This window comes from Aricia agestis, chromosome 19 (genome assembly GCF_905147365.1).
Source record: "Aricia agestis chromosome 19, ilAriAges1.1, whole genome shotgun sequence".
Classification (NCBI taxonomy): Eukaryota; Metazoa; Arthropoda; class Insecta; order Lepidoptera; family Lycaenidae; genus Aricia; species Aricia agestis.
The window spans coordinates 2312612-2327840 of record NC_056424.1 but is presented as its reverse complement, the minus strand read 5'-3'; the positions used below and the strand labels follow the sequence as shown (position 1 = coordinate 2327840).

The 15229-nt window shown below is 36.6% G+C and overlaps 2 protein-coding genes across 3 annotated transcripts in view; one reads left to right on the top strand and one right to left on the bottom strand.

Annotated features, from left to right (window-relative positions):
* LOC121736353 overlaps positions 1 to 15229 on the top strand; it is a 77398-nt gene that overhangs the window by 60656 nt on the left and 1513 nt on the right. The window contains exon 9 of one of the 2 annotated variants that reach the window (XM_042127496.1): positions 201 to 303. In XM_042127496.1, coding sequence (XP_041983430.1) covers positions 201 to 300 — 100 coding nt within the window. In that variant the 3' untranslated portion in view covers positions 301 to 303. Of the gene's footprint in view, positions 1 to 200; positions 932 to 15229 lie in introns of those variants that run through there. The other variant, XM_042127495.1, reaches the window with a different exon arrangement.
* On the bottom strand, positions 9082 to 10873 carry LOC121736357 (protein artemis-like). Its single transcript, XM_042127515.1, has 4 exons — positions 10811 to 10873; positions 10397 to 10693; positions 9775 to 10216; positions 9082 to 9516 (listed from the first exon to the last, which is right to left on the bottom strand). Exons 2-4 carry the CDS (start codon positions 10677 to 10679, stop codon positions 9144 to 9146), a joined length of 1098 nt encoding a protein of 365 aa, XP_041983449.1. The 5' UTR covers positions 10680 to 10693; positions 10811 to 10873; the 3' UTR covers positions 9082 to 9143.

Below are 15229 nucleotides of genomic sequence, written 5' to 3'. Positions count from 1 at the left end.
AGTTGTATAACTTTTGACGAGTTTGTAACGTCTAGTTTGACTCTTCACTCACCTTAGTACTCGTGTAATTTTTTTTTACGATTAATTGCAATGCAGCATTTGTGTTTTCGAAAATCCTTGTGATCAAATTTCTGCGCCCCTATATTTTATTTTTCATAAAAAAAATACTTCGAAATTCAAATGTGACGTTTGTTTGACAGTTCGGTGTCGCCGCTCGAGTACGCGCGCTCCGCGATGAAGTCCGCTTCGCGCCAAAACTACCCCGCCGAGGTCCTCGACTTTCTGAAGAAATGCCGCTGAATATGACAGACTGGTGGCATAATGTATGATCACACAAACCTTGACAATGCAAAATATTATATGTATACGTAATAGTGTTAAGTTATTATTAACACAACATTTATATCTAGTTTTTTACAGTCACCGACAACACCGTCATAACAATTTTAACATTTACTGGACTAGATGTGTCTCGATTTTGCGCGCAATTTTTATGCGTCGCTCATTTTTTAATGCATGTTTGTTAAATATTTTGGCTAATTATCATGCCAGCTCTTTTATTTGAAGAAAGAGATAACATGACATTTAATCAACCATCAAATCGAAACTTCACATCACATTTTCGCATAATATTCGATCTCTTTGAAATAGTTTTAAGAACGCGTCAAACGTATTACAATAATATTAGTGAAACTCGAAAGTTTTATGTAAAATGTAAGGTAAGGCCTTACTTGCACCAGTCTTTGTTAGAACTAAAGGTGAGACTGCACTACGCGACACGACGCGGCGCGACACTTCACTTTCATAGGACTGACGTTTGTAAAAAGTCCGATTCACGTTTGTAAAACATCAGCTCTATGGAAGTAAAGTGTCAGCTGTGTCACACTCATAAAGTTAATATACCTAGCGGAATAGAGAAACAAAGGCCTGGTCAAGAAAGATGTCACTATCAGTAACACTGCGTGGTATAAATAGACGTGTGATACATGACAGCAGCACTCTTTTTTTGACGTCCAGTCGGCACGTGCCGCACGTTGACAATTAAATCTCATAGAAATCATGTTCAATCGTGCTTGTGTAAGTGTATACGTACACATATTTACACACAGATGAAACCAATTTCGGTTACGTTTGACAGCTCGAGATTGTTGCTCTATTCCGCTAGGTTATTAACTTTATGGTCACACTAGTGCGGTTTCACTTTTACTGTCAGAATATCATGTCTTCTTCATAAATATGAAGAAAGAGATAGATTACATTATTGGCCAGTATCTGAAGTTTTTTTTTAACACTTATATGAGTTTATCTATTCAACAGAGTTGTTGACGGGTTAATATTTTGACGATAGCCGGTCAAAAGCGCTAGTGAATAGATAAAAAACTCAGAAACCCGAAAATATTATGACAAAATTTAACCAGACTGGCGCAAATGGGTTTTATATAGTTTTATTTTTAGATATTAACAAACGCTAAATATAACACGAGACTAGTTTATTATTTTTTAAGTTAAATATAAGCTTCTTTAAAAATATTCTTTTTTTAAATTTTATTAAGCATAAGTTCAGATTTTAGGGAATTAAAATATTTTTTAACTGTTAAAACTATTCTGATGTTTTAATACAATATTTTTAATAAAGCTTCTCTAGTTTTCCGTCTCAATATTATATAAAGGCTAGACCGCACTAAGCGACACAACGTGGCAGCAACGCGACGCGACACTTCGGGTCATAGAACTGACGTTTTGTGTCGCGAAGCGTCGCTGCCGCATAGTGCGGCTGCGGCCTAACCTTAAAACTACAAAATAGCTCATAAATTGTTAAACAAAATTAAACACGTTATGATTTATCAGAATCTATAAGTCGTTTGATGTTTGTCTCACGTTTATTGAGAATACTGTTTTGGTGTTGATTATTATCCAAACTGGACCGAAGTTTATTAATGTAGGATTAAAATAGCACGATTAAAATATAGGTCTGGAGGTTTGTGGAGAGTTTACACAAACCTTAAAATATAAGGAGATTATTATACGTATTAATAATAAAATTATGATTTAGAAATAAGAATCATTCATGTAAATAATTCACCAAAATCATTACGCAGAGAAAACGACATTTGTGTCAAGTTTAGTATTCACTTCGATAGGAAAATATCAAAAAATGTCACGATCCTTTTAGGATACGAAAAAACGGGACTATGTGCATAATTTTACAAACAAAATATAATATAGATTTATGTTAGCTGCGTTTTAATGACCGCTTAGTTGTTACTTTTTATATTTAGTCAATGTCACATTGATTTTAGGTTTTGCCTTATTAGGTAAGTTATCTATAATGTAAGTAAGTCTGGCCACTGAGGTACTTATTTAAAGAATGACAAATTCCGGTTGGAGCCCAGTTACAATGTATTTGTTTGGGTTATGGGCAGTGTCGAATTTATATTTTTTATGAGTGTAGGCTACTTTATTACCGCCGCCTACAAGGACGCTGCCACCCCTAGGCCACGGCCTATACGGCCCATTTATAACTTCAGCCCATGTTATGGACATTTTGGCTATACGACCTAATTTTTTTAATTTTGATATTCAGAAAAATATGAACATCCGTGGCCCGGCAAAAGTTTTAATTTTTAAGCGATGGATTGTTTCTAGAGTTAAAAATGTATAAAATATAAAGAATGACTTTAATGAGTATTGTTAAATTGAGAAAGATGAATCACAGGTAATCCTAGTTAAGGGTCCGGATGCCATCGCAGTTCTGATACAAACGTAATAATATATAGATAATCTCATACGAGAATATTTACCATATTTGAGTTAATTCAGCTTAAGGGGGCGACTAACCCTAAAGTGTTGATTTTATAATTAATTTTTATACTTAAAAATAAGCCCCGAATTGTTTCATTTTCTAAAATTAGATACTACATTATATTTCCGAGAATTCAATCTGAGCAAAAACACGATATCACAAAGATGCATCTAATTTTCAAGAAGTTTCCATTTATTGCCATAACCGTGCATTGAACTAAGTTAATATTTTAACACATTGTATAAACTTCTATCATTGAGAGATCGACCTAGCAGATTTTAAAAATGTTGTATATTTATCGAGTTATTGAGGAAATACTAATTTGGCGATGAATCCGCGTCGTTCTTTTTCACCTGGCATATGAAAGACGGGCGTGAGTGTGAAGAGAGAAGGACGATGTTTGATTTTTGGGGTTAATCGCCCTTAAGATAGTAATTACCTAGGTTCCTGAACAAAGATTCACTGCAAAATATTTACATACCAAAAATATGAACGATTACAATATTTACATACTAAACTGGGATGACCACAGTATTATAATATAATTTTGGTAAACTTTTTAATAAATTTTGTGATGTATTGAAAATACGACGCCATTATAATTATTGTAAGTCTCAAATAAATATTTTTTGTTAAACTAAAGTTACGAAATAGGTATTCTGAGTTGTATATAAATATTTTGACATTAAAATTTCTTTCTAACTGTATTTTTGTTTTTACTTTTTGATGACCTTGGCAACCTATGGGCTCAACTCACACTTCGGCAGAAGCAACGCGTCATGTTTTCCGCCATAGCATAATACAATATATTGTCTTTTGTACTTACTATTTCCATATTTTCATTATTGACAATTATTCTACACGTGTTACACGTGGGAGAGCCATGCTTCGGCACGAATGGGCCGGCTCGACCGGAGAAATACCACGTTCTCACAGAAAACCGGCGTGAAACAGCGCTTGCGCTGTGTTTCGCCGAGTGAGTGAGTTTACCGGAGGCCCAATCCCCTACCCTATTCCCTTCCCTACCCTCCCCTTCCCTACCCTCCCCTATTACCCTATTCCCTCTTAAAAGGCCGGCAACGCACCTGCAGCTCTTCTGATGCTGCGAGTATCCATGGGCGACGAAACTTGCTTTCCATCAGTTGACCCGTTTGCTCGTTTGCCCCCTTATTTCATTTTTAAAAAAATCTAAGATTTTTTTCTTGTGAATTGAAAAATTAATAGGGGTAGCCCATTTGTTTTAAAAAAAACTGAAGCACCAGGAGCGCATAACATATTAATTATTCAATTTTTCCGCCCTACCCACTAATTCTAATATTTTTCTTGTGACTACCCCCAATATTTTGTTTTAATTCTTGTGAATTGACAAATTAATAGGGGTAGCCCATTTGTTTTTAGAATTTATTAAAAATAAAGTAGGTATTAACTATTAGTTCTATTATATTTAGGACAACACAATGTCATATATTGACAGAATAATATAAATAAAGTATGATAATAATTGTGGCACCCACACAACAAAATTTAAAGTGTACTTAAGTGAGTTGTGTGTGTCTGTGTATGATTGCGTAAACTTAAAATATTAAACTAATGATAATGGGCCATCCATAATGTATCTATGTCACACCTAAGGTGTGACAAGGAGGGGTCCTCAGTTTTGTGACATCACATTTTAAAATATTCAATTTAAAATATTATTGAGTTGGTTATAATTTTTACATGTATATTTCTAAATTTATGACGTCTCACTTTGGTTTCACAAATTTGACCACCTGTAATGTAACAAGGGGGAGCGGGGTCTAAAAATCATGAAAATCATGTGACGTGCTTTATGGATGGACCCATAGTGCGAGTTAGAGCAGTTTGACCAAGTTACATACATAAAGCTGGAGCAGTATAGTAAGAATCAAGTACACTTTTTACACCTGTTTTGTATAAACTAAGGATCAAAAAAATTATTTATGATAAAAGTTTTACAGGGAGTCGTTTTCTATCCTAATTCGGCTCCGGTGGAATGAAGTACTTTGTGAAATTAATAAAAAGCAATGTACATAAAGTAAATCATATATTGGTTTTCTTTAGACGATCAACCGAACACTCAAAACTGACAAGGTGTCAAATATCAAAAATATAGGAAATAAACATCTTCTAAAATCTGAACGGCCAACACCATCTTACACTAAAGAGGTTTACCTCAACACCTTCTCTAGATGTGCTGGCCAAGACAGTTCGCCAGATGTTTAAACCGAGTCCTAGCAAGAGGCTTTGTAAAAATATCTGCCAGCTGCAGCTCAGTGCTGATCCTCTTCACAGTTATAGTTCCATTCGCCACTAGCTCTCGTACAAAAAAGTGCCGAATGCGTATGTGCTTTGTCCTTCTGTGAAACTCAGGGTTCTCAGCAAGACGTACAGCTGCCTCGTTGTCTACATACAGTACAGGTAGGCCTTCCGTCTTCACCAAACTACCAATAAGACGAGTTAGCCAAATGCTTTTTCTTGCAGCTTCACTGGCAGCGACTATCTCGGCTTCTGTGGTAGATATTGCAACGCTTTGTTGCCTCTGGCTGAGCCACGATACTGCTCCACCAGCATATAGGCATAGAACTCCAGAAGTAGATCTTCCTGTCGCAATATCTCCGCCGTGGTCGGCGTCACTATAACATTCTATGTTACCCCTTTTAAAATTCCTTTTATAAAGTATTCCCAAATCGGGTGCATACTGCAGATAGCGTAGAATGCGCTTCAACCTTACGCAGTCTGTTGGAGTGGGATTTTCTAGTTTTCTGGAGACCACACTCACAGCGTATGCGATATCGGGTCTAGTGCCAACCATCAGATATGCGAGTGCACCAACCACTTGCCTGTAGTTCCTGATAAAAAAGTCGTCGTCCTTCTCTGGTTTCTGAACTACTTCTTCTTTAACAATCGGAGTGGATACCGGCCTGCATTCTTGCATTCCAAACCGTTTCAAAATTTTCTTAACATAAGCTGTCTGGTGGATTCTTATATCACCACCTTCTCTGGTTTCTATCTCTATTCCCAGGAAATACGAGATTGCCTTCGTTGTAATTTTGAACCTCTCTTTTAGTTTTTCAAGGAACTTCTCAATTACACCTTCACTTGTACCAGCGACCAGCCCGTCATCGACATAGAGAGCCACTATCAGCTTTTCGTATCCAATGTCTCTTTTGAAGAGGCATGGATCTGCCTCACTGACTTCAAAGCCAATTTCCTTGAAGAAATCCAGAATAGTCCTGTTCCAACAACGAGGAGCTTGCTTCAGACCGTATAAACTTTTCTTTAGCAGGCAGACTCGACCCGTCCCGTCATCATACCCTTCTGGCTGCTTCATATATATTTCTTCGTCTGATAGAGATCCGTAAAGAAAAGCTGTTGAAACATCGAACTGACCTAGTTTCATGCCTTCACTAGCAGCAATACTCAATACCGCTCGGACTGTTGCCATCTTGGCTACAGGGCTAAAAGTCTGGTCGTAGTCTTCTCCCTTTCTTTGTCGAAAGCCTTTTACTACTAGTCGAGCTTTGTACTTGCTGACTGTACCATCAGGGTTTTGCTTTACCTTATAAACCCATTTGCATGGAATAGCTTTCCGATTCTTGGGTAACCTGTCTAGAATCCATGTCTTATTCTCTTTCAGGGATTCAATCTCGCTTTCCATAGCTTTAATCCACAACTCCTTATCAGGGCAGGCTATTGCTTCCTTGTACGTGTTAGGCTCTACATAGGAATCTGTACCGACATATGATACGAAATCATTGAATTTACCAGGGCGTCTGAGGAGAGAGCGGTCTCTTAAGCGCATCTCATGTCTTGCTAACTCCTCAATGATCTCCCCTTCATTTTCTTCATTGACTCGTTCTTCATCTCTTTCCTCATTCTCCCCCCCTAATTCAATAGATTCATCTTCATCTGGCATCTCTGGAAGTTCATTTCCTAATTCTACCTCATCACTGGCAACAGGGGCTTCAACAGCGTCTTGGCTTTCTTCCTGGGCTATGTCTTTGTGCCTCTCAACCAGTACATCCTCATTCACATCAGTATTAGAGGTAGATTTCCTTCTAACATATAAAGGAACTTCCAGGTCAGTCAAATCTTTCTCCACTTGTGAACCATCGGAGTCAATTTTTGATTCTATGGGTCTTTCATCGAATGTGACATCTCGAGATCGTACCAGAGAGTTTGATTCCTTGTTCCATAGTCTGTACCCATCGTCGTTGTCATAGCCAATAAAGATGCACTTTTGTGCCTTCTTCTGCATTTTCTTCCTTTTTTGTTTGGGAATATGCACGTAGCACGTAGAACCGACGATCCTCAAATGTTTAATTTGTGGTTTCTTACCAAACCACAGCTCGAATGGGGATTTATCTTCCACAGAAGTTGGGCCTGTTCTGTTCAAAATGTAAACCGTTGAGATGTCCATCTTTAACTGAAATAGGCTCGTACAGGCGTGATACAGACGGTCATCATTCACGCCGTCATATAGCCGATGTAGTTCATCCCAGACATCACTTGGACTTGAAAACCTGATCACCTTATCTAATGCTTCATCGGAAATATTGTTCGTAATCAATAAAAGAGCCGTACTTTCTAGTTTCAAGTACTCTCCTAAATTCTTCTTGTATTCGGCCATTGCTGCTGCAGCAGTAGCATCGCCACAGTTGATTGCTGGCTTCTCTGGCTTACTAACTTTACGATTCACAATATCGATAAGCCCATCCATACCTCTCAGTAGTGCAGTCATCCTGTATCGCCACTGCACCCAGTTAGTACCATCCAACTTTGAGATTTGCATTTTACTTAATTCCATAATGAATATTTTTAGTACTTCTTACGTTCTGGGCCCATAACCTTTTACAGGGAGTCGTTTTCTATCCTAATTCGGCTCCGGTGGAATGAAGTACTTTGTGAAATTAATAAAAAGCAATGTACATAAAGTAAATCATATATTGGTTTTCTTTAGACGATCAACCGAACACTCAAAACTGACAAGGTGTCAAATATCAAAAACATAGGAAATAAACATCTTCTAAAATCTGAACGGCCAACACCATCTTACACTAAAGAGGTTTACCTCAACAAAAAGTACATTACTTAGGTGGATATTAGATTATCATATATATTGGATCCGAGATCATTGAGTCAATGATATTGGATAATGTAATATAGACATATGATTCATTTGTTCCTTGATCATAGATTTTTGACATTTGCTGAGAGATTGGATCCAATACGGTCATAGAAATAGGTGTTGCCAGTTATTTAATATAAAAAAGAGTTTTTAATTTCTTGCTTGTTAATATGTTTCAAATAATGTAATGTAATTATTTTTCTAATTATATACTTATAATCTTGCTGAAATAACAAAAAACAAGCCATATTAAAAATGACGATGTCTTTTGACAAATCGAATTCTCTGAGATCTAGTAACCCTGACGTCAATACCTGTCAGCGTTAGCGCTCTCCATTGGCTATTGAAACCACATATGACGTAAAATAGGATCAATGAAATATGATAATGTAATATGCAGATATGATCAAATGATCATATATATTGGATCCTATACATGATCATAAATAAATGATAATGTAATACCCCCCTTATACATATTTTATTATAAAACATAAAACAATATCGACTGTCAAAATATATCCAATAATATACCTCAATGGTCCAAAGCTTAAACGGCCCCTAGACTAGACAATTGTATTGTGCAATATCATGCTTCAATTTTATTTAACAGTTTATTTGACAATTAGATTGAAGCCGCGCAATGATCAACCCTAGATGGTCAATAATATTATTACGCAATATGTGATATTGAGCAATAAAATTGCTCGTTTAGGGGCCCCGTTAGCTTAGTTTAATATCACATAAATTTAATATCACATACATCTGTTAATATCGCATACAATTTGACATTACATGTTCAAACATTGTAAAAAATTTCATTACTTCATAACAAAAGCATTTAAAGTTCTTATTTTTAAACAATAAGTATAAAAAAAGCTTAAAAATATATATCATAGACGTATGCATTAAACTATTATTAATATGTAATATTTCAATAGATGTACATGTAGTAATTTTATTTTTTAGCCATAAGCTTCCATAAGTATTCGATTGTTTTGTTTTTATATTATTTCAAGATTGTCTGGAAGTCTTTCAGCGGTACGACCGCCTATTTGTACAGATTCTTTTTTTTTTTTTTTATATTGTAATTTAGTTTAGTTTTTGTACAAATAAAGAATTTTCTATTCTATTCTATTCTGTCATTTTTCAATCTCCTAATTAACACAGCCGTTTCTTATCACTTTAGCACTAGCTTCCCAATTTCATCTTTTTAAAGTCTCCATGACCTTCATTTCCAGTGATTTTCCTCTTCTCAACTTTCCAGGGGTTGGGGAAACCAATAATTTTATTTGGCATCAAATGATTTGTAAAACTTATTAATTCATTCTTACTGCAATGTGTTGCAAAACAGACATCCAGTCTGTCCTTAGCGAGCCAGCTCACTGAAGTAAAATCAGATTTATAATTCACCCATTTCATAGCAGAGAGATTTACGTAGAGAAATCGCTGGTACGCCCTGTTTATACAGCTGTTGTGGGCTGTAGGATATCTTTTAGTGCATAGATGTATCCTTGTTATATTCTCATTGTTTGTCACACCACTTACTAAGTGTGGTATTTTACTGAAACAGAATAAAAAATTCATCATCATATCAGCCTATAGTCGTCCACTGCTGGACATAGGCATACTTACATAATATTTATTAATAGACATTGTCAGCCTTCTTCAATATTAAAAGAACTGTAGGTCCATTAAGCTGTGATAAAAGGGGTAAAACAAATAATTTTTAAAATATAACCTTAACTCATATATTATTATACCTTAAGTAATATTATATTATGTAACTATAATAATTAATGTAGGTTATATTTATTTGTACCTGTACAACTGCCATCTGTCACCAACATAAACCTTCATTCCCAATACTTTATGTATCTCATTAAAAACATATTCGTACCCATACTTTGCAGATGTGTGTAAAGCTACTGCATTGTTTTTATCACTCAACCATTTTCGTATTTCGTAAATCAGTTTTTCAACACTCTCGCTGCGTTTTGGAAAGTTTTCATACCATGCTTCTAAAAATGTTGTGTCTATGTACAGGGTGTCTATTTTGATAACTTCATAATTTTCATGAAATGCCTTGTATTTTGAGATGTCGTTGATATTGATTCTAAAATCTCCGGTGAATAGAATAGTGTAAGTTTTGGTTTTGAACAGAAACATTGTGGAGCCGGCGCAGTGGCCGGCCGGTACTAGGGTCACCGTCACAAACTCCTCTTGTGTGTTCCGCAGGCTCGGTAGAGTGATAAGAGTTGAACCTGAAAAAATAACATAAGTATTGTTTTTAATTTTTATTTATTTATGTCTTTTATATATTTGTCTTTTTATTTATGATTTTTTTCGAGAAGCAGGAATGACGAAGAAACATTTGAATAACATTAAAAAATAAGAAACTATAATGCAAGTTGCAACATGTCCGTTAATAGGAAGATTCTTACCTTTTGGTAATACTTTAATAAACTCCATGAAATCATATTTCTTCTCATTGTTAATAATAGCAGCGTTTAGTTCGGTGGTATATATGAATACCTCAAATTCTTTAAGGTAGTTAAATAGTTCCAAAGAGAACAATCCCTGAATATGATCCAAGTGACAATGGCTTAGAAAAAAAGCCCTCGCTCTCTTTTGGACTGGATTTTCAAAATTATCGACAACTACACCGGGTATTTCGTGTATTATTCCATTAAACGAACTTTTTGTCTTCCAGTTAGTATTGTTCATTATGAAATTAGGCTCTGTAATGTTAACAAAATTTAAGTTTCAGCAAAACAGGCATTTAGCTCACAGATAAGTTTAGCTATTAGACAATTTGTAATGAGGCAGTTAACGTCTTGAAGTAAAATTAAGTTTACCTTTTCATTTGAACAAGAACAAAGCAAAAATCTACAAAAATGTTATAAAGTTTAACGATAAAGACCGAACACTTTGATTTGTTTACAAAATTAAATTCTTCTTCTTCTTCGCATTATTAGTGACACTTTTATTTTTCATAATATGGCGCTCGGCTTTTTAACCATGGCCAATGTCAAGTAAAATATTGCGGGAAAGAAAATCGTGAAAAGTTTACATTTAAAGTCGTTTTTCGAGATGATCGTCAAGTCAAAAGTCTAAAAAAGTAGTCAGTAAAGTCAACGAGTAAAGTCAGTTGTTTTAGTAAAGTGGTAGTACTAAAACTTTCGATGGAGTTTTGGAGGGAACACAAAATGGCACGTTTCTTGAAGTTTTATCACTTGCCCACACTTGTGCACGACATCGAATATTTAATGGTTAATATTCTACCAACATTACACATTAAAAACCGAAATAACACAATTTTAGAAAAATAATACAAAAACACAACGTCACTCTTTCGTATTCCCAGCAAAACTCCTAGTGACATTTTTTTAATGAAATAAGGGGGCAAACGAGCAAACGGGTCACCTGATGGAAAGCAACTTCCGTGGCCCATGGACACTCGCAGCATCAGAAGAGCTGCAGGTGCGTTGCCGGCCTTTTAAGAGGGAATAGGGTAATAGGGGAGGGTAGGGAAGGGAAGGCAATAGGGCAGGGAAGGAAAGGGAACAGGGTAGGGGATTGGGCCTCCGGTAAACTCACTCACTCGGCGAAACACAGCGCAAGCGCTATTTCACGCCGGTTTTCTGTGAGAACGTGGTATTTCTCCGGTCGAGCCGGCCCATTCGTGCCGAAGCATGGCTCTCCCACGTCTAAATTAATTAAAAAAATATATTGTGTAGTAGACAGTAGTATCACTATTCACTAACCTCCATTTGCCCCGTGTATTATTTTCTTCTATGCCTCCATTATACAAGAGGTCAGTGAATAGTGGCATACAGAATTACTATTTGAGCGACTGAGAGTGGGTGACGAGAAATTAAAAGAACAGCTACTTAGAAATTATTTATTTGAGTTACTTAAAATACAAAATGAGCAGCTTTATAGTTTTTGAGCGACCTAATATCTGTTTGAGTGTCAACGTTACGTCCTGCATTTTTTTCAATATTTGGCAAATGTAATTTTTATACTGAGCGGCATTTTATCTTAAATGAAGTGTTTCGAATACTAAAATCCACTTTGACAAATACACTAATGAGCAGAGTATAATGAGCACATATTAAAACAAAAAAAATTAATATGAAATAACTATTTGATGAAACACTTTTATTCTGGGACTTTTACGGATAGGGATAGAACAATTTTATTTTATTACTATCAAACAAATTTTTTGTGAGTAGCTTCATTTGGATAAGAGGAACAACAATTTTATATGTGAAAAAAAGTGGTAGCTAACAGAGATACAAAGGATTTCATACTTTGATTTGATGATCCCAAAATATGTATTGTTCTATTTGTAGGAACTTAAATTATATAACGGTAAAAGTTTAGAATCATACCCAACGATTTAGAGGGGCAGGGGAGGAGGGGGGGGGGGAGGGGGGTTTATATATAAAAACCCCGTTTAAATATAAAATCATGAATAAATTACACAAATTATAATCCTCAACGGAACGTCAAAGAAATGGGTAAAATTTTAATGGCGACCTATACCAAAAAAAAAACTGGCTTCAATTATGATTCGACGGAGCCCCGCTACGCGGGGCTCCTGCTTCTGGGTGGTTTACAAAAAAACCTAACCCAAAAAAGTCGTATTGGTCCGCAGCCCAACTCACCTGACTGCAACGATTCGTCGCCCCGCCCCCATTCGAATTCGCACGCATTTAACAATATGTAGTTTTCATTAAAACACGTATCAAAATATAAAATATAAAGCCTCAAATAGAATATCAGTAACCAATTATCATTAATAAAGCAGCTCACAAAAGTTTGCTCAATATGAACTTTTTAGTAGCTCGTAATAAATAAACTCACTTAGAAAAATTTAATCTATATTTAATATTGAAGTTGCCCGCTATGTATTTCCAGTCGCTCACTTAGTAATACAGTCGCTCGAAAAGAATTTTAATATCTGAAATAGATTAATCGCAATCCACATTTTGTAAGCTCGTTCTGGATTTTATTATAAATCAATATTAGTCGTTAGTTTAGTTTATTTTTCGCTTAGTCAAATTAATACCGCTCATGTTATTAAAACAGTATGTTCATCATCAGTCGCAAAGTAATTATATAATAATAATAATATCTATGGACGCTTCACACCACGTTAGTCGGGCCCTGTGGTAAGTACCTGATGGACTTGTGTTACAGGTACCAGACAACGGAAATATATGTAATACTTTTATACTATACATATATTTAAGATTTTTATTATATGATACACATATTTAATACACATCCATGACCCAGGAACTTTGAAAACTTTTTGTTCCGTCGGCGGGATTCGAACCCGCGACCCCCGGCTTGAGCTTCCATTTTTTATTCGCTCGTTTTATTATTTCCCTAAAACAAATACCTTAAATCTAACATACATATTAATTATAATATAATAAATACCTTAACATACATATTTTATATATACTAACACTGTCACGTTTTGCCGGCGACGTGACTCGCTTCGTTCTGGAGTCTCCCCCGGAACTTCCGGTAGACCATATCCATCGGCCGAACTCCGGCGGCGGCGCCTCGAAAGTCGACAGAAGATTCATCGGTACTTTTACCACATAGGGCCTAAAGTTTACCTTGTGGCGAGACTGTAGGCGCTCGACCCTCAGGCGCAGTGTCGTCTTCTTCTGGATGTAGTCCACGACGTCCTGAAGCTCCATGGGCCAGTGCAGGCGGAATATGTACAGGGGCGTCGCGGGGACCTCGCTCCGCAGACGCAGCTCAGGTACATATGGTGGGGTGCCGCGATGGTTGCGGGCGGTGGGCTTCTTCTTCCTCCTCTCCACCAGAATGAAGTCCTCCTCATCGCACCTCCTGCTCTCGTCCTTGCTAGGCCGAGAAGACCTTACGGCTCTTCGTAGCCTTGCGGCTCTCATTCACCCCATTAGTTTTCGCCCGCGGGGGAGGTGCGGGGCGATCAGCAACAGTTGCAAAGTTTTGCTGAGTCGCATATGGACTCGGCGTCGGCGCAACCGTGAGGGGAACGCGGGTGTGGCAGCAGTGGCGGTGTTCATTGACCCCTTTGATAGTGCTGACGGGCTAAACGTGCTCGCCTGCGCGCCTCAACGAATGGTGACGTATGCGGCATCAGGTGACCTACATATTAAATTACCACTTTTTTACTTCCTACTTCCTACTAGTCCTACTAATATTATAAAGGCGAAAATTTGTTTGGATGTATGGATGTGTGGATGTATGGATGTTTGTTACTCTTTCACGCAAAAACTACTGAACGGATTTTAATGAAACTTTACAATAATATAGCTTATACATCAGAATAACACATAGGCTACAATTTTAACCGACTTTCAAAATGGGGAAGGTGTTATGTTCATTTTCTTATGTTCAACGATTACTCCGCCGTTTGTAAACCGATTTTCAAAATTTTTCTTTTGGTATATAGGGTATCATGCCAATTTAGTATTATATTCACAAAAGGATCTGATGAAGGATCCATAAGTAATCGAGGGAACTCCTCAAATTTTATAGGGAAACGTGTGGTGACTTCGGTTTCGTGAGAAGTATTCTAGGCATATGCTACCAACAAGTAAGATTTTGCACCGAGGTATACCTGGTATACCGTGGTTCGGAAGGTGCTGAGAGAACTCCTGATTCTTTATAGATACAAGTTTGGGAGTTTCGGCGTTGTTTTAAAAACGGAAAGCATATTATGCTACTATGCAAATTACATTCATCGTCATCATCATCATCACTACCTTAATATTATACCATACATCGTCCCATGGTTATGACTTATGAGCCTATAATGACCCTGTTATCGGTACTTTTCATAGTCTTTTAGATCGAGACTCGAGTTTGCAAAGTGATAATTGAAAAAATCTATACTTAATATTATAAACCTGAAGAGTATGTTTGCTTGAACGCTCAGGAACTACTGGTCCGATTTAAAGTCAAAGTCAAAATTTTTTATTCAGAATAAGTTTTTTCAAACGTTTTCCGAACGTTTTTGCTACTGGGGCCTACCACCGGTTCGGGAACTAACCCGGCGAGAAGAACCGGCGTAAGAAACTCGCACGGGGCCATCTTTTACCAAAAAGATGGAAAATTACAATGTCATTATGACTAAAAATAAAAAAACTAAATACAACCAGTGTACAATATTACAATAAAATAATATACAGAAACAGCTCTGCAGGGGGCGACCTTATTCCCACGGTGTACTATCATTCATGAAATCAGTAACCTTATAGTAT

Excerpts from the sequence above, each read along its gene's own strand:
- LOC121736357 (XM_042127515.1), bottom strand. The coding sequence starts at position 10,679 with ATGAACAATACTAACTGGAAGACAAAAAGTTCGTTTAATGGAATAATA. Across the intron at positions 10,217-10,396 it reads TATTAAAGTATTACCAAAAG|GTTCAACTCTTATCACTCTA; the intron begins GTAAGAATCTTC and ends TTATTTTTTCAG. Across the intron at positions 9,517-9,774 it reads GACAGATGGCAGTTGTACAG|TAAAATACCACACTTAGTAA; the intron begins GTACAAATAAAT and ends ATTCTGTTTCAG.